At 44.7% G+C, this 27,520-nt stretch overlaps 1 protein-coding gene across 2 annotated transcripts; it reads left to right on the forward strand.

The window, feature by feature from the left end:
- Positions 1–4,153: 4,153 nt before the first annotated feature.
- On the forward strand, positions 4,154–25,976 carry UVR3 (DNA photolyase family protein). Of its 2 annotated transcripts, XM_087393656.1 has the most exons (14): positions 4,154–4,571; positions 4,673–4,744; positions 4,835–4,915; positions 20,811–20,981; positions 21,093–21,164; positions 21,369–21,455; positions 21,568–21,666; positions 21,739–21,822; positions 21,907–21,993; positions 22,111–22,182; positions 22,291–22,404; positions 22,815–22,902; positions 25,248–25,343; positions 25,533–25,976. In XM_087393656.1, exons 1-14 carry the CDS (start codon positions 4,275–4,277, stop codon positions 25,829–25,831), a joined length of 1,719 nt encoding a protein of 572 aa, XP_087249782.1. In that variant the 5' UTR covers positions 4,154–4,274; the 3' UTR covers positions 25,832–25,976. The 2 variants fall into 2 exon arrangements, with proteins under 2 accessions (XP_087249782.1, XP_087249784.1); XM_087393658.1 differs by lacking the exon at positions 4,673–4,744.
- The last annotated feature ends 1,544 nt before the right edge of the window (positions 25,977–27,520 follow it).

The following is a 27,520-nucleotide window of genomic DNA, read 5'->3' on the forward strand; positions in this document are numbered from 1 at the left end:
GGGTGTGGTGGAATGTAATGTTCAGTCCTTCGATTCCCCAGAATCATCATCTTGAGGGAAGGCCTACTTCATGATGTTGATCTTGAGGGAAGGTGTTGAGACTTCACGCTCAACATCATGTGATCATGTGTGCACAGCACCATCATGTGATCATATGTGCATAGCACTAACCTTATAGAGTGCTATAAAGGAAAGGGTTAGATCCCCTAACCCTAACCCTAAAAGGGTTTGTATATATTCTATTTTTTCAACTAAATCTAGTGTACAGTTAGTCAGTTATGGTGTGCTCTCTAGTTGTGCCCTCTCTCCTCATCTCCACTCTTCTCCTCTCCCCTCTTCATATTTTATCACAATCCTCTATGCCAGTGCATTGATGCACTAAAGAATATGATAACCCGGATTGACACAAGTTCGTTCCTTAGTGTGAGATTTTGGCTCATATATCGCAATGTTTTTCTATTTCAAAAAATGTGAAACAATTAAAGACACCACCTACAAAGTTGGGGAAACATCTCATGCATGCAAGTGAGCATGTAGATATAGGACAATTTGTTGTACCACAAACTTATATTTGCAAGATGAATACAACTTCTACAAGATAGTATGGCAGCTTTTACAATTCAACAAATAGTATTAACTGAGTGATAATGTACTGTTGAGCTCATCAGAGGAACACAAGGCTTGTCATAACGAAATATGAAAGGGGTATGAAAGCAAGTAGGATAAAAAAGAGGAGGACAAATAAGAAAGAGATAGACGACGAGTCCAATTAGGACAAATGGGAAGAATAGGACAAGTGTTGCATTGTAGAAAGCCATTTAAACACCTCACTTGCATAAAGAGGAAACTTAAGCAAGGCATAATATCCTAGAGTATACTACATATTGAAAATGAAATCAAAGGAATCAAGAGGGAATGGAAGGCCAATCGTGTTTTTTCATTAAAACTCATTATTTGAGACTTGTCATTCATATTTTAATCACACATTGCTAAGGTACAATGCCTAGAGTGGAGATAGTTTATCAAAAAGGACTAGAGAAGGAGCTCACACTACTATTAAATTAGAAGGAATAATACTATGTTAGGGAAAAGCACGACATATCTCAAAAGGCAAAGTCTATAAGTAGAAGGTGTATCAAAAGTCAAGTTTACAAAGTATGTACATTATGAAGGTTCAAAATATGAAGATGGAGTAGTAGTCTTTCATACAAGCATAACATCAAAACCCAATGTTCGAAAAGGAAGAAATTCCAACCTCATACAACATTTTGTACAAGAGAGAGAGAGAATGTAAAGGAATAACAAAAATACATGAAAGCAGGGATGGAGGTTCAAGCCAATCCAATTGCATTAGATGGCACCCTTATACCAAGGCGATTGCTAAAGCAGGGCTACCCAATAAAAATTGATTGCATACATACTCTCAAGAGAAATATAAATAGTACTACATAAGTAGCACACGACTTATGGAGGTGTAGAAAAAATAGCTTGCATCAGTGGTGGTGAGCATTCACACGTGTTTTACTTTTCATGAAATTTGAGAAATGAGATGACATTGAATGGTGCCAATATGTCACGAGAACTATCTTATGTTATTGTCATGAATATAAATCCAATTGACACAACTATGAGAACTTAAAATGCAATTGCAATCTAGAATAAACTCAAATGAACAAACATATGCTAAAGTTAGAGAAGAATGGATGATTCTACATATGTAACTTAAATAAAAGTAAAGCAAGCAAAAGTTTTTGATTGTGGCAACTTTCTACCTTTGGATTTGAATGTATCTCGCAATGCTTATCACTTTGGATTTGAATGTAGCTTGCAATGCTAAAGAGAAGTGAAAAAAGGAGAAGGCCCTGTGGCCCTTTCTCCCTTTGGATTTGAATGCATATTGTAATGCTTATTCCTTTGGATTTGAATTGCAAGCTGCACTGCTTAAGAGAAGCAATGGAAGTAGAAGGTCCCTTTCTTCCTTTGGATTTGAACGCAGTTGTTGCTTTGAGCCATGTATAGTCTTTTCATGGAAAAGAAACTTAAAAGTTCATTGTTGTACCTTTGGCATGGGGAGATCAACGCTCCTACTTTTCTAGCTAAGAAATATACTTTACCTATGTTCGTACATGTCACAAGATGAATTGGACATTGTGTGATGGTTGATAACACCTAAGATCAATACAAGCAAAGGATAGGACATTGAATTTTTCAATCAATCCCACATTGAACAAGGACACTCACAATGAGTCACAAAGTGGCAAGAGATTGAATGAAAGGTGCTTGTCATTTATTGAGAAAGTGGTTGTTAAGATTATGTAGTTCTATGTAACACTAGGGAAATCAAACAAAAAAAAAGCACTTTTGTGATGACTCTCGCCTTCATGCCACTTGATAGACGGCGTATTGAAAAATTGGGGCGCTCATCTTTGGGAATGGTTCAATTAGTTGGCAAGAAGGCTTACTATCGCAATTTCCAATCAAGGTGATGCAATCTGTGGTTCTCACACAGTCAATTGCTCTTTGGCAAAAAAAGATAGAGCATAGTTCCTGGGCATGTGCTATGCTCATAGGGGGAGACGCATAGGGGGGGATGGCTCACTTGGTCTCAATTTATGGGTTAGTAGATGGTTAGTAGATGGCTTATCGAACCAAATGGCTTTGGTATAGATTAGTCTACCACTTTGCCAAATGCCTTAATGACAGAGGCTTAAGATTTTGGTGGTATCTCTTGAATCAAAACCAACATCGCTAGCTCTATATTGAAGATTGCACTCAGGTTTTCCAGCTCACAGCAAGAAAGAAACCCTTCTTGCAGTCTACAATGGATCTACTTGAGTTGCCTACAAGTCCCATTCTTGTATCCTCTCCAGATCTTACGGATTGGGCCAATGTGAATAAGGTAAACCTCTCCACTGTCTTACTAAGGCAGATTTTCGTAGTATGCCTTCATTGTTGCTTTCAAGAGAAATATGCATTCCATGGAACTGCTATGCGCAGAATGGACTCCTTGAAAATCTAGAAGCTCCGACTTAGTTGAGTTTGGAAAGCCACACCATCTCAGTGTTTGAATTTTCTCCTATGGCAGCTGATTACACGTAAGCTCTCAAGTAAGGATTGGGTGGGCAACTAGAAAGACATCCTGCCAGTTTGCGTGTTCTATAAGGTGGCCTTTGAAAACCACTTTCATTTATTCGGGGCATGTTAGATCGCTAGAGGGATATGGAACCATGTCTACAGTTGGTTGTCTCAGGTGCAAATAGTCATTCCATGCAAGTGGAAAATAGCACTTTTGTTGTTGGGGACTGGAGAAGGTGATCCCGTTGTCCTCAACATTTGGGAGGGTATGGGAGTGGTCTAAACTCTCAAGATGGAGGTGTCACGTACCGTCCAATTGTCAAGAATTGCTGAGCCAGGTTTAGAAGAAGAGGCGAATGTGTCGACTATGTCACAAGGGCCAATGACATTCATGCCATTCAAAATGTCCAGCGGCAATGTTCGACAACAAATGACATGGATAGACACCTCAAGGCCTCATTCCACCCCCCATGCAGGACCAATTATAGTCCAACAATGAATATTCCCATTGTTATATAAGGCCCAGTGTCAACCGGTGGCATGCGTGGTTGGCCAAACATGGGTTAGTAGGTAAGACGTCTGAATGCAAGGGTGACTGGCGAGCATCGATCATTTCTAGGCAGAAAAGGGATTCTAGGGGGTGAAGCATTTGTGTAAATGTGGTTTCATAGGATAGGTTGGGTGCACAACACTCGCTGGTTAAGACGATAGAGGCAAGCGCGAGGAGAAGCCTATTGACACCATCAGCCTAGCCAACCCAGCCCTGATTCTTGGCTCCTCCACCCACTCTTTCGACGCTCCATCACCAACCAATCGGGTGCGGCGCAGTCACGAAACTGATCAACCGGTGGGGGCGCTTGGGGTGTGAATTTGTTGAGTGCCTGGACGTGGTCATCAGCGCTGCAGGCGGGTGGGCAGCCTCGGGCAGGGCTGGCAGGTGACGTGTGAACCTGGCCAAAATAGGGAGAGGGAGAGGTGGCAAGAGGTGGGGTGACGTGGCAACGAACTGTAGGAGGAGAGCTGACGTGGCTAGTCATCTTCCCGCCACATCTTCTTCATTCAAGTAAGCATCTTTTGAAGCTTGCGCGAAGCTTTTAAGCTCTGAGCTCCGCCATAGCCATCCAAACCCTAATTCTCTCAAAGCTTTTCCCTCCTCCATAGCCATCTTCCCCCTCGAACCTCCCCTTCTCAAGCTTCCCATGGAAATCAACTCCCTCCTCTGGTTCCGTAAGGGCCTTCGCCTCCATGACAACCCCGCCCTCAACCTTGCCTGCCTCAACTCCTCTTTCGTCTTCCCTGTCTTCGTCCTTGACCCGTGGTTCCTCTCCCCCGACCCTTCCGCTCCCTCCCCTGGCTCCACGCACGTCGGCGTCAACCGCATCCGTTTCCTGCTCCAGAGCTTGAACGATTTGGATGCTCGATTGCAGCAGCGTGGGTCTCGTTTGTTGCTGCTTAAGGGAGACCCTGTAGTTGTGATTCCGGACGTTCTGAAGAAGGTACTGTCCACTGCCTTCCTTCTCGTAGTACTTGCGCATTTGCTACTTTGAAAGAATTAGCCTCTTCGATAGGTGTGGCTAAAGGGTCTATGCTCTTGCAGTGGAAAATAAAGAGACTGTGCTTTGAGTTCGACACGGAACCGTATGCTCAGAGAAGGGACAAGAGTATTAAGGTCGAACTTTCAGGCTTGATGCAGGTGTGTTTTGTGCTCTTAGAATGGCTCTCGACTGTGCTTAATTCTGTCCCTATGTCTGCAGCGCAGGACGCTGCCGCGACTGCGGGGATTGAGGTTCATTGTCCAATTAGCCACACGATATTTAATCCGGAAGAAACAATTCTAAAGGTACGTCACAGTCTCTCTCTCTCTCTAGGATCAGCATGCAGACGTCGATGCGTAGATACGTGCTATCGGCTTCTCGTCTGTCAAAGATAGGACTTATCGTGCCATAAACAAGGTGGGCAAGCAAAACACGAAGGAAGTGCACTTTTCTCTGTGCTGAAGTGAACAGAGATGCGATGTAGCTTTTATTCAAGTTGGATTTCTTTTCAAGGGAAGCAATCGTGCATTCAAGAGGGTATCATCAGACATTTTGGAAGGGACAAAACATTAAAGCTTATCCAAGACAAGTATTATTAGCCAAGTATGATTTCTCAAACCAGCAAATATGTTGAAAGATGTGTTCTATGTCAAGTAGGTGAAGTTAAATGCAGGTTTATACGAGCCTTTGCTCAGCATGGATTTTTGGTTTGGATTGCCAAGGACTATGAAGAAAAATGATAGCATAACGATTGCTGTTTATGAGGGACCCACAGGGGAGGCATTGGGCAGGTGGGAGGGTACCAGAGAGGGAGCTTACCTAGAAGGAGGTCCGGAGAAAGAGGAGACTCATGTGATTGGGTGGTAACTTGAGCAGCCCTCTCTCTTTAGTCATTGTAACAGGTGGATCAACATCAAAGACTAGCGACATACCAACCTTTAGGAAACCAAATCGGTTAAAGAACAATAAGGGAAAGGGAGCGACTCTTGTATAGAATGCAAACAGCCAATCACATCTTGGGTGGGTGACATTTCCTTCTATTATTGATGAAGAAAAGAAATGATGGATTAAGGAAGGCAAATGTTTTGGATGTAAGAAACATAAGCCAAGGCATGCATGGCATAATTGTCCTATTCTTTTGGCTAAAATTGCCAAGACAAATTTAATCAAAAGGGAAAGCTAAGGCATTCAAGTAGGAGGTTGCAGCTTCTTCCTCCTCATTCGAGGAATCTACTGTGACTATCAAACCAATAGTGAATGCTGTCCAGCCAACACTTTTGGACCTCATGACCTTTTCAAGGTGTATGGGTGGGTTTGTGAATGGACAGAGAATGGTTGTACTCCTAGATCACGAATGTAATTATGACTTCGTGAGTGATAGGCTTGTGGAATTGTATCATCTTAAACCAGACCTTAAAAAATATGTCACTCTTGGGAGCTTTTAGAGGGCATAGTGAACAAGAAACACATGATATCTCTTTTTCTATACAAAAGTATACAAATTGGAGGGATTTCTTAGTAGCTCCTTTACATGATGTTGATGTGCTGCTAGGTATATCATGGCGGTATGATTTCAACGTTGTTGTACATCTCCATACTCATCATTGTTGTTTTTTACACAAGGATGAGAACATATGGATCATATGGAATCGGACGTGTATTCCATTTCATTAATTACTCCTACTCAAGCAAAAAGATTGGTAAAAAGAGGAGTACGTGACTCAAAGGATCTTCGTATATCAAAAGAGGATCAAGGAAGACATGAATTTCTTACAGCTTATGATAATTGATTTTCGGAAACGAATCATTTGAAATGCCTATGGAAAGAAAAGATGATCATGCCATAGACTTGGAGCTAGGAGCTTCTCCTCCATGTAGAACTCCTTATAGAATGAATAGGATAGAAGTGGAGGAGAGAGAAAAGCACATTGATGATCTATTGAAGAGAGGCGTAATTTGACAAAGGAGTTCTCCATTTGGAGCACCTCTATTATTGGTAAAAGGACACATCTTACCGTATGTGTATAGATTATTGAGTTTTGAAGAAACTTATGAATTCAAAGACTGATGGTTTAGGAGATGTGCTTAAGGGTGCTAAGGTCTTTAGTAATCAACTGTGAATGGAAGCAAGAGAGGAACATAAGACTGCTTTTCGCACTCTTACTACACCTTATGGATTTTTGATTATGTCTTTTGGCCCAACTAATGCTCCAGCCACTTCTACTAAGCTGATGCGAATGGTTTTGCGACCCTACTTGGGAAAGTTGGCTATAGTCTTCTTTGATGACATTCTAGTTTTTAGCTAAAATGAAGAGAACATAAGGATCACCTTGCTAAGGTGATGGAGCTCCTAAGGAAGGATCAATTTTTCCTAATTAGTAATACAAAGAAACAAGAGTTCTTCAAGGTAGTATTTGGGAGTTGGGACACATTGTGTCTGCTAAGGAATTTGGGATGATCTTGAAAAGGTCAAGGCGAGCAATACCCAATAACATGCATGAGTTGAGATCCTGTCTAGGGAGGTGTAGTTATTATTGCAGATTCATTGATAATTTTGCATGACTTGTTAAAGAAAAATTGCTCAAGGAGCTTTCAAAGACCTTAAGAAAATATTGGTAATTGCACCAATGTTAACACTCCCTAATATGGACAAGGAGCTCTTTGTTGTATGCATGGATGTGAGTAGTACCTCCGCAAGGAAGGCATCCCATTGCTTATGAGAGTAGAGGGGCCAAGTCGAAATATATAATATATGAGGAGTTATTGGCAGTTGTACATGCTTTGAAATTATGGAGGCATTATTTATACGGTTCTGCTTTCAAGATTAAGATTGACCATCAAAGTATCAAATACTTGTTCTCCCAACCCATTGTTCTTAAGACATGAAACGGGCTAAATATATTCAATCATTTGGTCAACTAAATATTGAATATCAGTCAAGGAATGAGAATCTAGTAGCCGATGCTTGGAGTAGATGGCCCCAAGCTAATTTCGTTCTTGTGATTAAGGAGAAGGTATTAGTAGCAAGGGTTGTAGTTTATTCTTTTGATGATAACTTTGCTGAAATTTATGGAGGGATCCATTTAATGAGACTGAGTTACATGCGAGTTCAGAATGCACATTTTGGACATAGAGGCATTAGAGGCACTTCCATCGGCCTAAAGTTTGCATGGAAATTTTAGCCTTTGTTCAACAAGAAAGATTGCTGGGCTTTTGCAGCTTTTACCTGTTCCCTCTAAAAGGTGGGACGTATTACAATGGATGTTGGTCAGTTTGAACAAATTTTCACCGTTATAGATAGGCTTAGTAAGCAAGCCCATTTTATCCCCTGTTAAAAGGAGTTATTTGCTCCTCAAAACAACAAGGCCATTTATTATGAAAATCTTTAAGGTTACATGGGTTGCCAAATCAATTACTTTTGATACATGCTTTGAGGGTCTGTTTCAACCCGTCCTTCCTTTGGCAAGGTTTGCAACCAATGCATGTTTCCAAATAACCTGGACCATGAACTCTCGCTGAGTTCTCAAATAGGGACTCTTCTGGCTTCAGTCCTCTTTGTCCATCACCTTCTAGCAATGTGCGTTCGAGATTTGAAGAAGCACCAATACTTCCCCTTTTGCCTTCAAAGAAGGGTAATTCCTTCCAATCTCGTATCTTCTGAGAAAAATGAAGAGCAGAGTCTCTCCACAGCATGCTATAAAGGCTCAAATGCAAAATATCAAGTACATACTAGACTGTTGTACTACTTGTGTGTTTGCTCTGAAAGCAAACCCTACACCTTATCGAGGCACCCACCAAGAGCCTATGTAATCTTGTACTGTCCCCTTTGAAGAAGGCTAATTCCTTTCAATCTCGTATCTTCTGAGAAAAATGAAGAGCAGAGTCTCTTCACAGCATGCTACAAAGGCTCAAATGCAAAATATCAAGTACATACTAGACTGTTGTATTGCCTGTGTGTTTGCTCTGAAAGCAAACCCTACACCTTATCAAGGCACCCACCAAGAGCCTGTGTAATCGTGTACTGTCCCTTTTTGAAGTATAGCATCCATCTGACCATGAGACCCCAGGGCCCCCCATGGGATCTGCCCTCGTGTTAGTGTCAATAGCCATGCACCTGGAAGGTACCAAGCGCTCCATGCTGTCCTTCACCTTCACAAAGGCATTTGACTCCTCGTTGATCCACATCTCTATGTCAGACATCCTCACAGTGATTTCTTGGTCAACATATTTGACCTCGGTAACACTTGGTGATGTCACGAGGAACAACTCTTTGATTACCACATTTGCTTTGGCCTCTCTCTTTGAATCTGAGTCAGCCTCCTTTTTGTTTTTTCGATCCGCCTTTTTCTTTTTGCAGGCCTTTGCAAAATGTCCTGGCGTATCACAGTAGAAGCACTTCTTCTGCTTCTTCCTCTTTGAAGTCTCCTCGTTGTCAGAGTCGTCTTTCTTGGACTTGCTACCGTTGGGCTTGTCCTTCCCTTTGCCAACGTAATCCTTCGCCAGCATTGCCTTGTCGTCTTTGTCGTCGTTGTAGAGCTTCTCCCGACCTTCCTCCTATAGTAGTAATGGACCCAACTCCTCAAGCGTTAGAGGTTTGGTCCTTTGTCCTACTGTCACAGTCGTAACAAAGCTCTTGAAACTCAGAGGCAGTCTCCTCAGTACCATCAAGGTCAAATGGCATGAGTCTGTCTTCTGATCAACTGTTGCTAGCTGATCCCTCACTACCTTGACCTTCGTCAAGTGGCTATGTATCGTATCTCCTCCTTCCATATCAAGATTGTAGAGTTGATGCTGAAGAAGCAAAATTCGAGAGGGGTTGTCTGTCTCGTATAGATCCTTTAGAGTGACCCACACCTCCACTGACATCTCGGCCATCTGGATATTTGGAAGAACAGAGTCCGTCGTAGTCCCTATGATGAATGCCAGGGCATGGGCATCTCTATCTTCCTAGGCTTCGAGCTCCTCTCTGTCTATTGTCGTGAATATCTTCCCTTGCCTATCCATTACGTCCTCCGGCTTCGCCTCCACTCCTGTTGTCAGCTTCCACAACTTTCGAGCCACTAAATGACTCCGGACCTTCACTTTCCAGATCGGGTAGTTGGTCACGCCCAGTTTCCCAGACTCTCTAAAGTTAGGGATAGTGAATGAGAGAAAATTGGGGGAGGAGGAAGGGAGAGTAGGGGCTGAAGAGGCTGTAGAGGTTGACATCTCTGTTGTGTATACCACATAGCAACGTCAACCAAACTCAAATTTCAGTAGACTAGAACTCTAAACGCACTTGACTGAACTTGAGTCACCCTCCTTCTCGCAAGGGCACAATCCTCCAGTGGTGGAAGTCGATTCCCAAGAGCGTCTGAATCAAGGTCGTCCTTCAGCAACGTCCCTGCCTTCAGGCTCTCACACCTGTGAGCCTCCAACTTGGGCTTTGATACAATGTTAGAAATGATCCAACAGAGGGTACACACATCGGAAGACTGATACTTATGCCCAAGAGCTCACATAGTGTGCGTGTGGGGTGTGGAATCAAAAACTTCTTAACTTATGTGCATAAAATAGATGTGTAGACTCATCAATAGACAATGAACCAGCCAGATAGAGAAACCACCAAAATAATATATTTCCGACCAAAGCTATGGACACAATACAAAAGAGATAGATCCAGAGTCCCACCAATGGTGTGGTCCTCTGATCTTACCACAAGGTACTTCTCCTATCTGCTGGCTATCTCTAGACTCGAGCCCTTGTGCTCCACCTTGAGTGTAAGTTGACTTTCCGTTCAAATATCTTTTCCACCTTGCAGCCTGGAAACCAGCCTAGGTGGGCTGCCACTCAAGCTCAGTCTGCAGCTCCTTCAGGGTCATCTTCACCTCCTATGGATAGGCCCAAGGCTAGCCTGCTTGCTGCTCCTGTCTACTGTTAGAGGGCTGCTTCAGATGATGATAAATGAGGGCTGGAGGCCCTCCTTTTATAGGCCCCAAGGGCGCTGACAAAAACTGACCAGCCTGCAGCAGGCTGGCCAACCAGTCTGTGGCTGGTCCAGCCCTATTAGGGCTCGCCTTTTGGGCCCACTCTTCTAGGGCCTTGGCCCTCCAATTAAGGCAAGGGCCCAGCCTATATAAAGGCAGGTCCCTGCCTCATGGCAGCCTCTTTTGCTGCTCCAATAGGCCTCATCCAGCCCCGTACTGTTCCGTACAGTTGTGTGCCACCTGTCATGGTCTGCACACCCTCCGTACTGCTCCGTACAGTTGCGCTCCCTGTCTAGGGTCTTCTTTAGATGTGCTGCCCACATGACAGCCATGATACTGTCCATGTGGCAGCCCCTTTCTCTCTTTTCCTGTGGGGTACTGCCCTAGGTCTCCCTCCCCCATGCTCTCCTCATATGGGGGCTTACAGATGGGGAGGTGACCTTTCCAACACAATACATAGGTCTCCCTCCCCCATGCTCTCCTCATATGGGGGCTTACAGATGGGGAGGTGACCTTTCCAACACAATACAGAGGGAGATCTAGGGCAGAAGATGCCCAATGAAGAGAGAGACGGGGTGCTGCCACAGGGGCAGCACCTCACATGAGAAGAAGCCATGGTGGCTGCAACAAATGGAGCTCATGGACGGAAAATTGGCTGGTTATTTAGCCTGGATCGGGCAGAGGTGGATCTGGAGCAGCAGAAATGGTGAGGGATACTAGAAGTGAAGGCGCCCACCGCCTGTAAGGAGGGTGTCCGTGGGCAGGTGAAAGACCTGCAGCAGGGCATGGCAACAGCACAGCAGATGGTAAGGAAAGGGAGGGGCTGCAGTGGGCAGCACCCTGCCCTTTATAGGGCCAAGGAGCTGGCTGGTTGGCCAGCCTGGTCAGCCATAAGGCCCAGCACACTGCCCCAAAATAGGGGGGGCATGGAGGAGGCCAGCCAATGGTTGGCACACACATCAAAAGGGGGCGGGCCCCCCATTTATAGGCAGTTTAAGGGCTTGCCCCAGTCGGCTATGAGCCAGACTGAATCGGCCGTAAGGAGGCAGGCCAGTTGGTATTTATGAGGGTCCTAGAGGCCTATATAAAGGGCCATTTGGAGGGGCATAATTCATCCAGCAGCCAGCAAGTTTTGGGAGCAGCAAGACACTGGCCCTCAGGCCTACATCCAAGAGGCAGAGGTGCTGCAGACTGAGGTGATGTCTAAGGGCTGGAACCTAGGCTGTCTTCTAGGGCAGCAAGGTGCTAGGTCTTTGGACAGAGAGTCTACATACGCTTGAGGTGGATCACGTGGGCTCAAGTCTAGAGATATCCGGCAGATAGTAGAAGTATCTTGTGGTAAGATCAAAGTACCACTCTCTGGTGGGACTTTGGATCTATCTCTTTTGTATTGTGTCCATAGCTTTGGATGGACTTTTGGTGGCTTATATATCTGGCTGGCTCATTGTCAATTGATGAGTTTGCACATCTATTTGCACATAAGTTAAAGAAGTTTGTGATTCCACCTCACCACACACACTGTTTGAGCTCCTGGGCTATTCTATTTGTTTTCCACTGTGCGTACTCTCTATTGGTCGTTTTCTAACACATTGGGGGAGAGAATTTGTATTGTTGACTAGTTTCGTGCGGGTATTTTATAGGTTATTGAGCAAGTAAAAGAACATATGATGACTATCCACAACACCACGCAATCATCCTTGTCATAATAAACTTCTTTCCTCTTCTTATTGGCTGCCTTAGACATGACATACATTAGTCTTGGAGCAAACGATTGTCGTATCATGATTATTGCCTTCCCTTGTAGTGTTGCGCCTTGTGACTTGTGGCCAAACATGGTGTATGCGAGCGTGATTGGAAATGTGGTTTTGTGGTACCACATTCCATTGAGGACCCTTCGAGTGTGCTTTGAGCATCTAAGGATTATACGCTCTCCTGTTGAGGAGAGGATGGCATGAATCTTTACCAATGTGGATGTTGCCTCGTTCCACTCCAGTCTTTGAATAGTTCCTGTTGCTCCATTGGCCGCCTTGATCATGAGGTTGATGTTCTCTGTTAGCATGATTTTCACCCCGATTGCCACATGAGGAAGTCAGTGAAGGGAAGTACGAGACATGTGAAGGTAGCACTGAATTTTTATGGTCTATTTTAGATTTTACCAGTATTGTATCCAAAAGAGGGATTTTGAGCATATGAGTTGAGATTATGAGTTCATTGGCGCATGAAGAATGTCTTTCATGTGAGCAATTTGAAGAGCGTGGTGATACTTCTTTTGAATATTCAGCATCAAGAGGAACCCGAACTTGAAGATGGAATTGAGGTTCTTATTCTAGAACAGATTGTGTACCATCAAGAGAAGAGTATCCGTGGAAAAGAAGAGATTTGCTGAAGTTCATGCCCTGTGATGCACAATGGATGGAAGAAGAGTTCTTTGTAGATTTTCCAAAGGTACTTGTAGATCATAAAGAGGTTATGCAAATGCAAAAGTAAAAAGAGAGCGTACGCAAGGGAAAGAGGCAAGAGATATTTCAGAAGATAACTTTTCTCATCCAAGGAAGATGGAGGGTCATGACAAGGAAAATGATTATTTCATTAATCAATAGACATTAGAACATTGCAGCCTATGATACCTTTAGGTCCTTGCTGTCTTGCCCCTGGAAACGCCTCCTCTCTCATATGAAAACACCCTTCAAACCGGTTGCCCTTTGCTGTACACCGGAACGATCCATTCTTCCTTGCGCTCCTCTTCAACAACTCTGAACAAGGCACAGTTCGCTAGCTCCAAGCGTCCTCCATGTCGCAGATCGTCAACCAACCTTTGGGTTTGATACCAGGTGTGAGTGCAATGGAATTCAGACAACAAAAGAGAGCACACAAACTGCAAACTGAAATGAATGAGAGAGAGAGAGAGAGAGAGAGAGAGAGAGAGAGAGAGAGAGAGAGAGAGTCTACAAAAGAAATCTGGAAAATTGCCTCAATTGCTAGGCAAAACACTTATGCAAGTGACAGTACAACAAGAGGGGAGGAGCCCTATTTATAGGGCCCCTCACTAGCTTGCTTGACCAACCTAGGGCTGACCCAAGGTTGGGTCACCGACTTGGTTGGGGGCCTAGTTGGGCCCCCAACCAAGGTGACTAGGTGGTGCCTATATGGCTGCCTGTTGGCAGCCTCAAAGAGAGCTTGGCGGCGCGTGGAAACACTCTTGCATCCCCCTGCTACAACAAGGTCTGAGAGGAGGACAAGGAGGAGAGGAGAGGGCAAGGGTTGAGGAGAGCAAGGAGAAGAGGGTAAGGGCTGAGGAGAGCAAGGAGGAGAGGAGAGGAGAGGAGAGGAGAGGAGAGCAAGAAGGAGAGGTTGGAGAGGAGAAAGAAAGAAAGAAATAAAGTTTATTAAAGTCTTCGGAAGACCGATGGGTCTATGAGACTGAAAATCCTGATACAACGAGTTGTGGTAGTGGAGCTACTAAACGAGCGTCTATACCGATGCAAAATGCAAAATGCCAAAAATGCAGAATGACAGTACTAAGTCCTAAGTACAACATAGTGATGTCGGTGGTCGACTATATATTAATCTCAGCATTATCATCAATATCATCATCATCTCCAGCAACAGCAAGATATCAGGATGGATGAGGCAGTGAAGGCACGAAGTCGGCAATAGAGTGCTGTCGGCCACTCAGAGGTGCGGTTCTGGCACGTCTCTTGGTCGTAACTCTACGTCTAACCTGGGCTACTGTGACCCTCGTCGGTCGGGCTCCAACTCTAAACAAGGAGGGGATGTCTCCAAGTGTGATATGTGTGTCGACCCTCTGTCTGAGTTGTCGGGTCACGGGTTTCGGGTCACGGTCATGTCGAGGCCTCGTCTCGTTGGGATCCATGTGATCTAGTTGAAAGAACTCCGTGATAGAGCTCTGAGAGGGATCAACCGAGGAAGAAGTCTGCTCCTATCTCCGTGCTCGGAGTATCCTCTCGCGGTGTCTAAGTGTCTCATGAATGAAACCTGCCAAACACCGCAGGTCTGGGTAGGAGAGGAAATGGGCTAAAATCCCATAACTATCTCTGAAGAGGCAGTGGAAACATCCTCGGATCTCAAGATGAAATGCTCCTCTGTCTCAATCTCTTGTATGTCACATAGTGTGCATATGCGCCGCTCCTTGGGTAGTCACTTTGCTCTGCCGCTCTCGATGCGAAGTCTGTGTAAAGAGACCCAGAACTGCCCAAGAGAGATCCTTATCGAGTGGGGTAGGTGAATCTGTGTGTATCCTGGTGGGTCAATGAAACCCTTCGCTGTGATATGTAAGAAGTGATCTCTGTAGAAGCTAAGCTTCACTGGGAGTTCACTCGGTTTCAACCAGGTCCGAAAAGTGTGTAGCTGTAGTAGACTCTCACGGATAACCTGGTTGACCTCGTGTGATAAGAGGGGAGAGAACAGAGCATCCATGCTAGACCGGAAGGGAGATAGTCTATCCATGTGGAGCCCGAGTTGCTCAAACCATCTCTCTGTACGTGCATATCTGCACCTCTGATCTCCTCCTGCTTGCAAGTGCCATAGAAGAGGATAAAGCTATCCATGGTAGCTTGCTACGCCCCGAGGTATAATCCCCATATTCCCTAACTCGGTACAGATATGTGATGATCTGAAATGCAGCATGTAGCTGTAAAGAGGGTGACCCAAACTCAACCTGAATGATCTGGTGAGGAACGGATGACTTACCACGAATCATCCGTGATAGCATGAGAACTTGTAGCTGCTCCACACGAGCCCACTCTATATCCAACAAGTCTGGCTCCCAACAAGGACTGCCATACATCTCCGCTGGGCGAGCCAAGGAGTCAAAAAGCAATCCCTTGGTGCGTGGATCCTGAAAGTGTGAGCGGAAGCACTGTCTCTCTAGCCTGGCCAATGAGGCATACCCTCTACTCAAGCGTGCCTGCATTGCAGGTCTCATAGTGAAGCTCGGTCCGGAGAAGATAACCCCAAGATAAGTGTATGATGAAACTATCTCAACAGATGACCTCGCAAATGTAAACTGCTCTTGACGCATGATGGCTCGAGATGTATTGAAGATCATGACCTTGGTTTTATCCAGGTTGACCTTCAAATCATGAGACTCACAAAAGGACTATAGTGCGTCTAGGTGTCTCTGAAGCCCCTCTGCTAAGGAAGACAAGAGAGCCACGTCATCTGCATAGAGCAAAATTTGGATCAACGTGCCTGCAAGAGAGCAACCTACAATCCCTTGTGTCTGCATCACTGTCTCAAGCTCGTTAATGTAGAGGCCAAACAAGGTAGGTGACAAAGGACACCCTTGTTTGATCCCGATGGTACTCATGATCTCGTCTGTCCACCCGGATCCTACCCGAAGTCTGCCAGAAACTCTCGTAAAGTGCCATGACAGCCCAAATGATCTCCTGGTCATAATCCAAGTCCTGTAGGCGCCGTATGAGGCGGGCTCTTGGGACTGTGTCAAATGCCTTGCGAAAATCCACAAAGCAACAATAAACCCTTTGCTTCCGTGATCTCACCTCCTTGATGATACATCTGAGCGTCAGAATGTGGTCCATGGTTCCATGAGCACGCCGGAATCCGCCTATCCTGCTGCTGTGAGTCCTCGACACTTTGCAAGTCTGCTTACCTCGGAGTCAAGTACTGATGCATAAATCTTGGACATGACATGTCCAATCATAATGGTCCTGTAGTTCTCCGGGCTCATGGGATCCCTTGCCTTGTGGATGGGTGAGATAGTGTTAATGGTCCAAGTGTGTGGAAATCCCAAACAAACCGCTTCATTAAAAAGCTTTGCTAAGATCGAGGCTAGGAGGTTAATCCCATATGCAATGAACTCAGTACATAGTCCCTCATGATCCTTTGCTCGGCCATTATGAAGTTTCATTACAGCATGCTTTACCCCTCCTCTAGTGAAGAGGGTGCAGGATGTGGGACGAGGGATGTGTGAGAGGCTAGGGATTGGTTGATTTGGGATGTCATAAAATGTGCGTGCATAATCAAACCAGATCTGGGTGTCAGTGAGTGGCGGAGGAGACCGTCCTTCTAGAAATCTCCGCCAGAAGTCCTCAGAGTTGTTACTAAACAAAATGTTTAGTAGCTCCTCCTCGTTTCGATGAACAAAGTCTAGTTTCTTCCTTCGTACCAGTCTACGGTATTCACGTAGCGTATCTGGTGCGCTCGGAAGATTGTTTTTGGTTTCGAATCTGAGTTGACGGCGTAAGGCCTTATACTCATCATCGTACCAACTATTACAGGGTACGGTTCCAGGGGGTGGTGGGCGGGTGGAGCGGGTGGTGTGGGGAAAGGCGTGAATGGTAGCCTCGTGTAGTGAGCGGGTGACAAGGGCAGCACGATCCTTTAAAAGGGTTATGAAGTCAATATAAGTGAGAAGTATGTAAAGATGGCCAGAGTAAGAAGGTGAGTGATCCCGATCAAAGCGTATATCGTGGTAGGTGGAGTAAGCCCTGAGTGGGGTGGAAGGTACTGTGCGAAGGGAGGTGGAGATGCGAAAGAAAAGGTATGTGTGATCAGCCCCTGGGGGGAGAGGTGCTACAGTGAAGTCAGTAATGCGAGATTTGAAGACAGGGGATCCCATGATGTAATAATCAACACTGATCCCCCTCCCATGTGGAAAGCATGTGAAACCACCTGAAGCGGGCCATCTGTTAAGATCATTATAGATAATGAGATCATGTATTTTGCCCAGGCACTAATAGTGCTTGCCCATAGGATGAAAGTGGACCTTGCCTGTCAGTCGAAACCCGTAGCATACTTGCCTCCTCAAGGTCAACATCTGCCAGTAGAGTGGAATTATCTGTGAAATCAAGAAGTGGTACCTGACGGGCCCTTGTCCTCGCGTTGAAGTCCCCCACTAGAAGGACTTCTCCGCGGCTAGAAAAGTCAATGATGGACTGATAAAGGGCAGCAAATGGGGATGTCTCATCATCACCTCGAATATCTCTGGCAAAGTGGGAGGTCTCCGAGGAGAAGTAGCAAACTGTGACAAACAGATCCTGGCTATCCATGTGTCATATCCGGATCCAAAGAAATAGGAATGTGTATCTCTCTGCTCTACTGAAATGATCCCCTGAAGTGTGGATCTGAAAAGGAGTGCAACTCCACCTGAACCTCGAACTCCTTCTGTACCCCTCGTCTCATCGCTGTAGGCAGACTCCCATGTATATCCGCTGACTATTGGGAGAGGGCGCTCTAGACTCTGATGTGTCTCTATATAGAAGACTATGTCGTGGCCTGTATAGGATTCCGAGAAGTTCCCTGGTTTTGACCATAAGGTACCATTACAGTTCCAAATGGTGCAGGACAGGGTCTCGGATATCTGAGTCTCATAGGCCCCGCTTCCCTATGTAGGGGAGGGGGCAGGTGTCCTACGGGCGCCTGTAAGAAGTCGTCCCTCTCGTACCATTGTCCACTTCTCCTCCTTTCGGGCCTGAACTTGCTGCTGCAGCAAAGAGCGCCTCTCCTCAACCTGTAGAGGTGTGAGATCCTCATCCATAGAGATCGCTGGTTGATCTCGAAGAACTGACCTGCGTCGTAGAGCTGAAAGTCGTGCCTGAGTGTCATGAAATCGTATGATCAGGGGTTGCTCTCGGTTGGGATCTCTCCCCACCCGCCATGCCCTCTCTATCCCATGCTCAGCCACACCCAGGGTAGCGGTCACGAACACAATCGCATCTACCATCGGTGTAGCCTCAGTGCGTGGGATCTCGCGTACTCTGATGTTGAGAGCCTTATTGGCTCTCTGTTGCTGCTCCATGAGGGTAGCCGAAACGGGGACCCTTGCGGGTTCTCGTTTGGCCACGTCAACCCATTTGGAAGTCTCCTCATTAGTAGATTGCATGCTCGCAATCTGTGCCACGACCAACGGGGTACTCCCTAGGACAGTGTGTATGGCTGTGACCTCCTGTCGGAGCTGCATGATATCCTCTCTGAGTCCCTGAATAAGATCCGCCTGCTCCCGAATGGCCCTAGCCTGCTCCTGTGTGATGCGGCTCTGCTCCTGGTTGAAGCGGACCTGCTCCCGTGCGAAGCGAGCTAGCTCCATCTCACGCTCACGAAAATTATGTATCTCCGTGAGTAGGGTCTCATGGGCCTCTGGTGTGTCAGTCCACCCATGTCCATGTTGAAACTGTGGTGACTGTGGCATGAAAGAGTGGGATTGAGTCCGAAAATTGGACGGTGGCTGAGTGAGGAACGGAGATGACAGTGGAATGAGTGAGGCAGTCCCAACAGGGTGTGGGAGGATGGGTTGACTGAGAGGGAGAGGGGAGAGTGAAGCATAATGCGGCACAGTGTATGATACCTCGGAAGTAGGTGTCAAAAGCTGTGTGAGAGCTGTAACAGGAGAAGAGGGAAAGGGAACAACAACCGGCGCCATGGGCATGAGTATGTCACTGATCGTAGATGTAGATGGAGCTGAGACTAGAACTAGAGCTGGGCTTGAAGCGGGGACTGAAGTCAAAGTAGAGATAGCGATAGAGGGAGCTGAGGTTGGAGCTGAAAACGAATCTGACACTGTAGCGGGAGTTGAGGTTGAGGTTGAGGTAGAGATAGATGTTGAAGAAGCTGAGGTGGGTCCTAACTTTGCCTTGCTGTTTACCCCGAGTCCACTTCGGTTGTAACGTGTGTTCACATCCTCCAAATTCAGTTGTGTCGTTTGCTTTTTTTTGTTGTTGTTATTTTCGTCTTTCTTGGCTTTGTCCCCCATTCTTTTGGGGTGCGGGTGCAGATCGTAGTGTTAATGTTCAGCCGGGAGTGGGAGCAGCAGTTCCCCCCCCATAATGGGAGGCACATCCAGTGCGAGGTGGTGGAGAGGTAGTGCGGAAGCCTGAAGTGGAGAGGCAGCCAAGAGGTGGAGAAGGAGGAGAGCAAAGAGGAGAGGAGAGGGCAAGGAGAGGAGAGGAGCAAGGAGGAGAGGCTCGAGAGGAGAGCAAGGAGGAGGGGCAGTGGGCTGAGAGGGGGGCTGTAGCATGAGAGGAGAGCAAGGGGAGAGGCTGGAGAGGGAGAGCAAAAACTGCCCTACCCGCCAGTGGGGTTCTTACTCGATGGTTGAGGCGAGTGTGTGTGCGCTAGGATGTGTGAGTTCGACCCTTGGCTAGGCCTGGGATGCGCAGCAAAAAAAAAAAAAACCCCTCCCTATCTGAAATGCTGTTTCGGGTTTTGGAAACGGCAAACTGTTTCGGGTGCCCAGAAATGCCGTTTCTTGGCACTATGCTCTAGAGACCCTTCTCCATGAATAGAGGACGAACAAAAAGTCGCCAGGAAGGAAAGCTCCCGCCATCCAATTTTACCAGAGGTTTTGGGCAGGCTTGACTTGGAAGCTTTAGACCATCCTTCCATTTTGACTGATAGTAACAGATCACAGGCTCTCGCAAGCTGAAATCCTCACGATTGCAAGACCAGCGCCCACAAGCTCTCAGGACAGTGGCTCTAGTACCACTTGTCGGGATTGAAATTTAGGATATTCAATCTCACAATCACAAAGAAACACATATGCAAGGAGCTGAGACTGATAACACACAAAGAGACTATATAATACAAACTAGAAACCTCCATGCATTCCTACAGGGCTTGTTGTGGAGGTTTACAGTTACAAAGACCTCAAGCCCACAAGAGGCTTACAAGATGTAATGAAAGATTCCGACATACAGTCGGAGGTGGACAACCCACACGCCAGTCTAGATAATCAGCCACACAGACTAATAGAAGGCTGGCTGCGACACATGCAGTTCTACCATGACAGACACAGCTCTATCGATCACGCTGCGCTACCACCATGCTCTGTGTGTATCTGGAAAGAAGGGTGACAATTTTTTGTACTGTATCAACCACCTTAGATGGTCATGGAAGAAGCTGCCAGAAACTGCCAGCGTTTAACCGCCTTTGCTCTCATTCCAAGAGCCACCACCATGAATCAAGATGACTCTCATGGAGAGCAAGAGACATGCAACACCACTCAAAATCATCAACACTCCAAATTCTGAAGAGCTGGCTCTAGAAGGATGTCACCATTTGCATGAAGATACTCCACGTAACAGGCCTCTTTATCCCTTCGAATAATAAACACCTCTTACAAAGTTATGCCCTAAGACAAAAATGCCAACAAGCGAGCGAGAGAGAGAGAGAGATGATGGTTTTTGTTAGTTGATGATTGTTTGAGTAAATCTATGCTTACATGGTAGTAATATTTGGATTTTGTATTGGCTTATAGAATGGTGGGAAGGCACCGTTGACATATCAGTCCTTCTGCAAGATAATCGGCAAAGCACCTGCCCCATTGGGAGATGGCCCTCATCAAATTCCTCTCACAGAGGATTTTAATGGGGCCGCTTTAGTGGCCCTTCCAACGCTTCTAGACCTTGGTTATAATGATCTGAGTAAGGTTTGTGATGTCTCTGAACGTTCTTTGTATAAATCTGCTGAATTGTGCCTAGTCTTGTTTCTGATTCACTTTAAGAGAATGCCCTTTGACTGATTGTGTTGGTAGTTGTAGGAAGAGTTCACTCCATTTCCTGGAGGGGAGACTGAAGCTTTGAGGAGACTTGATGCCTCATTGGCTGACAAAGTATGTGAACTTGCTAGGAATCTCTAGTCTACTGTTCCAGAGTAAAAGTTCTAGATGCTTGTCAGCATTGTCCTGCATAAAATATCATCTTGCCCCTACTTTTTTACTTGCTACCTGTTTGCTCTTTATGAAGAGGAGATTTGCAATTGAATTATACTGCTTGGAGATATACCTTTGACATGGCTTCTTGTTTTTTGTCAATAGAAATGGGTGGTGGAATTTGAGAAGCCTAAGGGCGATCCAACTGCTTTTATCAAACCTGCTACTACGGTTCTCTCACCCTATTTGAAGGTGATATAGGATACCTTGAGTTTTGTACATTCTATCAATGCTTAAAGTAATAGCCTGTGTCTATTGCCGGGAGTTCATTAGACTTTCTTCCTTCTTTTCAATGATTGTGCAGTTTGGGTGCCTCTCAGCTCGATTATTCTATGCAAGATTGAAAGAAGTTTACTCTCATGCAAAGGCATATTCAAAACCTCCTGTATCGCTGGAAGGACAGGTAACTTGACTGTTGAAGTGTTCTCTTTCTGGTTACTTTACCATAGGATTTTGCTGATGGTTTAGGGGGCAGTTGCTGTGGCGGGAATTTTTTTACACTGCTGGATATGGCACACCCAACTTTGATCACATGGTGGGGAATCCCATCTGCAAGCAGGTAAGAGGTAAGCGGGCTTTAGATGCCATACTTGAGACAAAGTTAGGGTCCTATTTTTTGAAAACTGACAAGCTAGAGATGCAGATACCTTGGAAGGATGATGATCATCTTCTCGCTGCGTGGCGGGAAAGTAAGACAGGGTATCCATGGATTGATGCTGCAATGGTGCAGGTCTGCTGCTTTGAATGTCCTTTAAGTTTGCCCCCCCCCCCTTTTATTCATTAAGGAAAAAAAAAAAGGTCATATGGTTAAATGCATGCCTTGAGGTGTCTAGTTCCATTTTGGCAGCTGAGAAAGTGGGGCTGGATGCACCATCTTGCTCGTCATGCTGTTGCCTGCTTCCTTACTAGAGGAGATTTGGTAAGATTTTTGTAGTTTCTGCTCCTTTTGGTGACTTATTGTTACTGAGCTTTATCGGCTGTGCTTTCTTTGTAATTCATAACTTTTGGGAATGGATACCTTTGGCAGTTTGTGTATTGGGAGAAAGGGCGTGATGTGTTTGATAGGTTACTCATAGATGCAGACTGGGCCATCAACAACGGAAATTGGATGTGGCTTTCGGCTTCTGCTTTTTTTTCTCAGGTGAAATTTGCATCCGTAAACACTTTCACAAGTTGAGAGGAAGAGATTTAATGCACAGTGTTGGCATCTGCTACAGGAAAGTGGCTTAAACAGTGTTGCATTGTGCTTTGAGCTTTGGTAAATGTAAATGTAGCAATGCTATATTTGTGATAGGAAAACTTGTTGGCTTAATATTTTCACTCATGGTTGGAGTAAGCCTCAAGTTATAGGTTTGCTTAAAAAGTTGTGATGTACTTCTAATTCAGATGAGAGCTGTGAACAAAATTTTAACTAAAGCTGGTAAGGGGATCTAAAAGATATGTAAGATGTAACCTGGATATAAGTTAGTTAGTGGTTGCTGATGGCTTGTTTTAAGCGGGTTTCCATCTGTATGTAATATTCTGCCATGTTGCTTTCATTGGAAATTGCAGTACCATCGAATTTATTCTCCCATCAGTTTTGGAAAAAAATATGATCCAGATGGGAAATATGTCCGCTTCTTTCTTCCTGTTTTGAAAGGTACGCACATCTTTTCTTTTTTTCAGCTCCCCTGAATGGTGGAATTCTGCATTTTGATTGTGTCAAGCGTCTGTTTGTGCATTCACTTGTCATGATGCATTCTTGTCCATGAGTGTGCACTCAGCATACTGCATTCACTGATGTATGACTCCACCATGAGCCTATGAGACTGAAAGTAACCCGTACAATGAGCTGAGCCTTTATTTGGGCATCATCACCCACAATGAATTCAACATAATGAAATCGTATCAAATCTAATATATGAAAGAAATTTGGACCCGTGGCCGAGGTGGAAGCTCAAGGGGGGCCGGTGGTGAATGAGGCTGTTATGGCAGGAACCCTGTGATCAACTGTGTATAAAAAAGAAAAGTTGTTTTGTTAGACAATGCACCAAAAGTGTTTCATCAAATTGTATTAGATATTAAAGTAACATCATTTTACGAATTATCAATTTGTGGATAGCATGCTATGTACAAGTATTCTAGAAATGCAGTGGTCAACGGCCCTATATCTAACAAGAGACATTGTAAAACCCATCAGTCGTGCCCTCGATCCTCGATCTAGTGAGCATGGAGGAAAGGTCCCCAAGCATGATCCATGCGTCAATTTGATGTTGAGTCAGTGGTGTCAGTGGCTCTTTGTCCGTATGAGTTGGCCGAAAAAGCTCTGTGATCATGCTCTGGGTAGAGTCTTGCTGTGTGCCCTGACCTGTCCTTTGTATCTTGAGCAAATGCTCTTTGTCTATCCATTGCCTTTCACGGAACATGTTCTAGAAAGAGTAGGCGAGAAGGAAGCTTACAAATTTCTTATTGGATTCTTCAGATACAATCAGGTACCCATCACTTCGGAATATCAACATAAAACTTCCTTTGCAACCGATTGGGGTGTGTATGCGGCCAAAGTAATGATATTTGGACTTACCAATGCGCCCACCACATTCCAACAGTTGATTGATCACCGTCTTGAAGGAGTACCTAAGGAACTTCGTAGAAGTCTTTTTGGATGACGTGCATGAACTTGACATGGGATGATCATCGAAGATACCTGAAACTAGTCTTGGAGAGGTGCAGGTTGTACTGCATAACCCTGAATTATCTCAAGTGTCAATTCTCGGTCAAACATGGTGTGATTCTCGGTCACATAGTGTCCAAGAATGGCATCTCCACAGATTCCCCATTCTAGAGTTACCCCCCCCATAATGCCAAGGGAATGCAGCAGTTTACAGGCCATATGATGATCTCATGGATGAAGGCAGCAAGGCATCTCTGATCTGGGTAAGAGAAGGAGCTGTTGAGGGGTCCGTAACCATCTCTAAATAGATCTTGACAGCGACCAAAAATATCATAGTATAGAGGGCATTTGAAAGAGAAATGCTCCAACTCGATCTTATGGCAATCACACAGGGTGCATATGTGGCTCTCCCAAGGTATGTCCTCAGTTTGTCCACACTCGGTGCAATGAGACACGGAATTGTTCGATCGTGAGTTGGACTGAAGGAGCCTCAACACTATATTGAAAAGAAGGTAATAGTCCAAAGGAGCCTCAACGCTATATTGAAAAGAAGGTAATCTATCCCCACGTGGAGTCCCAAACTCTCAAATCACCTGCATGTGTATGCATACCAACATTTCTGATCACCCTCGATGGCTGCTAGGGTCACAGAGCCAGCCACAGAAGCCTACGTCGTTCTGAAGTGTAGGAACCATACTCCCTATCTCGGTAAAGGTATGTGATGACCTGAAATGTTGCATCAAGCTGTAGGGAGATGCACCATACTTGGCCAGTATCTGTCTCAGAAACTTTGATGGTTTCTACAGAATAGTAGAGCATTAGTTATATTTTGATTAAAGAGATTGTTAACTGCTGTACATATAGTAAGGTGCCATGTGTCAGATCACCATCCCTATTGATAGACAACTGAATATTTCTTAACCCCATTGGACAAGAATGTGCCATGTGCCAAATCTCACATCCTTCATGAGAAACATGAATATTTCTCAAACCCATTGGGCAAGAATGCTCGCATGGAGAAATCTATCAAATAAGCTCCTATCTTTACTCTTCCACCTACTCATTAAAGTTATTATATAAAATATTCAATTGTTTCAAAACATAAATGGACAGTGATTTACAAATTGGCGTTTCACTGTCAAAATTTGGCAAGAGGAATAACAAAACAGGAGTGAGGAGAGGGAGGTGGACATAATGTGCATGTGGAATTTCACTTTTCTATTCCTCAAACAAGTCATTTTAGAAACTGGCAGAAGGGTAATTGCTTGCTGTAATTGAGTGTGTATGTATGTGAAGCTGAAATTTTTGCTAATTTTAGTGAATTTGGTTTACAGACATGCCCAAAGAGTACATCTATGAGCCTTGGACTGCACCATTGGACGTTCAGAAAACAGCAAAATGCATAATTGGAAAGGACTATCCAAGTCCTGGTATGCCATCTTTTGAACTTTCTTATTTTTAAGGATTGCTAGATTTTTGCCGTCTTTTTGACACTCAGCAGTTTGGTGAAATGATGTCATGGCTGTGGGTGATAAAAATGTACATCTGTGCATTGCTTAATTACTTTCACCAGGTTTGTGCATGCTCTTGACGTCATTATGTATCCTGTGTTCTTGCAGTTGTGGATCATAGCATTGCCAACAAGCAGTGCCGTGATATAATGGGTGCTGCATATGCCTTGAGCAAGGAGACAGGAAGACAGCCAACCCAAGAACAACTTGATATTTTAAGGGAGAAATTTCATGGGAAAGTGAGTGGAGGAACTACTATTAGTGGCTGTTCACGTGACAAGCAAAAAGAAAATACTCAAACAAATATAAGCTATTCACAGAAGAGAGAAAACAGGAATAGCAGTAAAGATATCAATGCCAGTGCAGGTCAGAAGAGGCAACGCCAACACAAAATTACAGATTACTGAATATTTATGATTGACTTCTTATTACAAATGCATATATTTTGGAGGATTTATTGTAAAACAGGTTTGACAAAATGCATTTAACCGTTTCACTTTGTGGCTCAGCTTATTCATTGAGACATTTGATTTGTTTGGTTGAGCACGTGTATTTTCAATGCTTCATGTTTAATCCAACACTAGTCTTGGTCTGTTATCACTTTTATGGTCATAATCCCTTTAAATGATCAGAGTATATACCTCACTTGTATGCAGCATGACTGAAAAATCTTGAGTAAGTAACTTTAACCTACAAGGTGGGGACTCAGCAAAGAATTTCAAAGGGAAGTTCTACTGTCAAACCTCCCAATGGACACTAACAAGAGGTCAAAATTTACCATCTTTTTAACAGAACTGTTACCCTCTGAAAGCCAGACTTTAGGGAAGTTGAATAATTTATGGCTCCATCAATTTGTAATACATAGTTTTGGCCTACTATGTTTTATTTTGGCTGGCTATTTAAGATAGTGGATCAAATGTATTTTCACAGGCCACCTTTCCGTCTAGGAGCTCAAGGTGTGGCTTGCCACAAAGGACATTGCTACACAAGAGTTGACTTTGGGAACACGAGCACCTAGCCATGGTAGTGGTAAGTGCCAATTTGTCTATTGAGCAACCTTGAACAGACAAGTGGATTTATTTGTCAAGTACGAGGATGTGTATGCATGGAGTTACATCGGAGATTTTACTCATTAGTCATGCCTCTAGGCCCCTTTCACCCATATGATATCACTTTCTCTCCATTGATACTGAGACCTTGATGTTGTCCACACTGGCGATGTAGGACGATTCTGCAAGGCAAGGGAGAGGCTTGTGCTATCCTCCGGAATGCTAGGGTTGATGGGCTTTTTTTGTGCACTGATATCTTTTTGTATAAGAAGAAAAATGCTCTGCAGATCACATATAGGAACACCTATGCATTGGTAAAAAGAGCACTAATAGATGCACATATAGCTACAATGGATAGGATAGAAGTGTTTAGTTAATGGATAGCACAACAATGATCTTTTCCATTTTTGTTGAGATGAAATTTTCTATCGAATATACATTTTATGAATAAATGTGCTTGTATAGAGAAACCCTGTTTGCAGGAAATGATGACGAAGACCTCGTCGCCGATGAGATGATTGGATAGCCATTGGTGCTTGGATGTGGGCCTTGGCTTTTGCAGTGGCACATGGAACGAATGGTGAACTAAGTGAAGACTACGCTTTTAAAGGAAGAGGCAGCAAAGTGAGTCGGCGCCAAGGCACTAAAGATGGACCAGTGCTTTTCTAAAAAGACTACAGGTAAGGAGTACTTTGCACGACCATAGACGGGAAGAGTGGGCCACAAGGAACGGAATGGTAAGGATGGTGCATATTGCTCATGGATAAAGAATCAATCAGGAACTGGACTTTTGCATGGAAGGGAAGGGACGAGATGTGACGGAATTGAAGATTAAACTATCAGTGGATCGTCCATAAGTAGGGCAATCGGCTGGGTTCATAGCCATCCTGTGGCTCGTCTCAAATAGAGGAGGGCAGTTGATCATGTTTTCATGAGCTTTTTTCTCATCTCAGTTTATGGTGGGAATTGCTCACATTGATTGATGTGTTGGTTTAGAGGTCAAGGAATTGATCGTTTTGTGTTTTTAGTTGATGTCTTCAGTTGATT

This window comes from Dipteris shenzhenensis, chromosome 22 (genome assembly GCF_047967505.1).
Source record: "Dipteris shenzhenensis isolate YYH24624 ecotype China chromosome 22, Dip_SZ_1.0, whole genome shotgun sequence".
NCBI classification, from domain to species: domain Eukaryota; kingdom Viridiplantae; phylum Streptophyta; class Polypodiopsida; order Gleicheniales; family Dipteridaceae; genus Dipteris; species Dipteris shenzhenensis.

Coding starts and splice junctions, on each gene's coding strand:
- UVR3 (XM_087393656.1), top strand. CDS start 4,275: ATGGAAATCAACTCCCTCCTCTGGTTCCGTAAGGGCCTTCGCCTCCAT. Junction 22,183..22,290: donor TCCTTACTAGAGGAGATTTG/GTAAGATTTTTG, acceptor TACCTTTGGCAG/TTTGTGTATTGGGAGAAAGG. Junction 22,903..25,247: donor CTTTCTTCCTGTTTTGAAAG/GTACGCACATCT, acceptor TTTGGTTTACAG/ACATGCCCAAAGAGTACATC.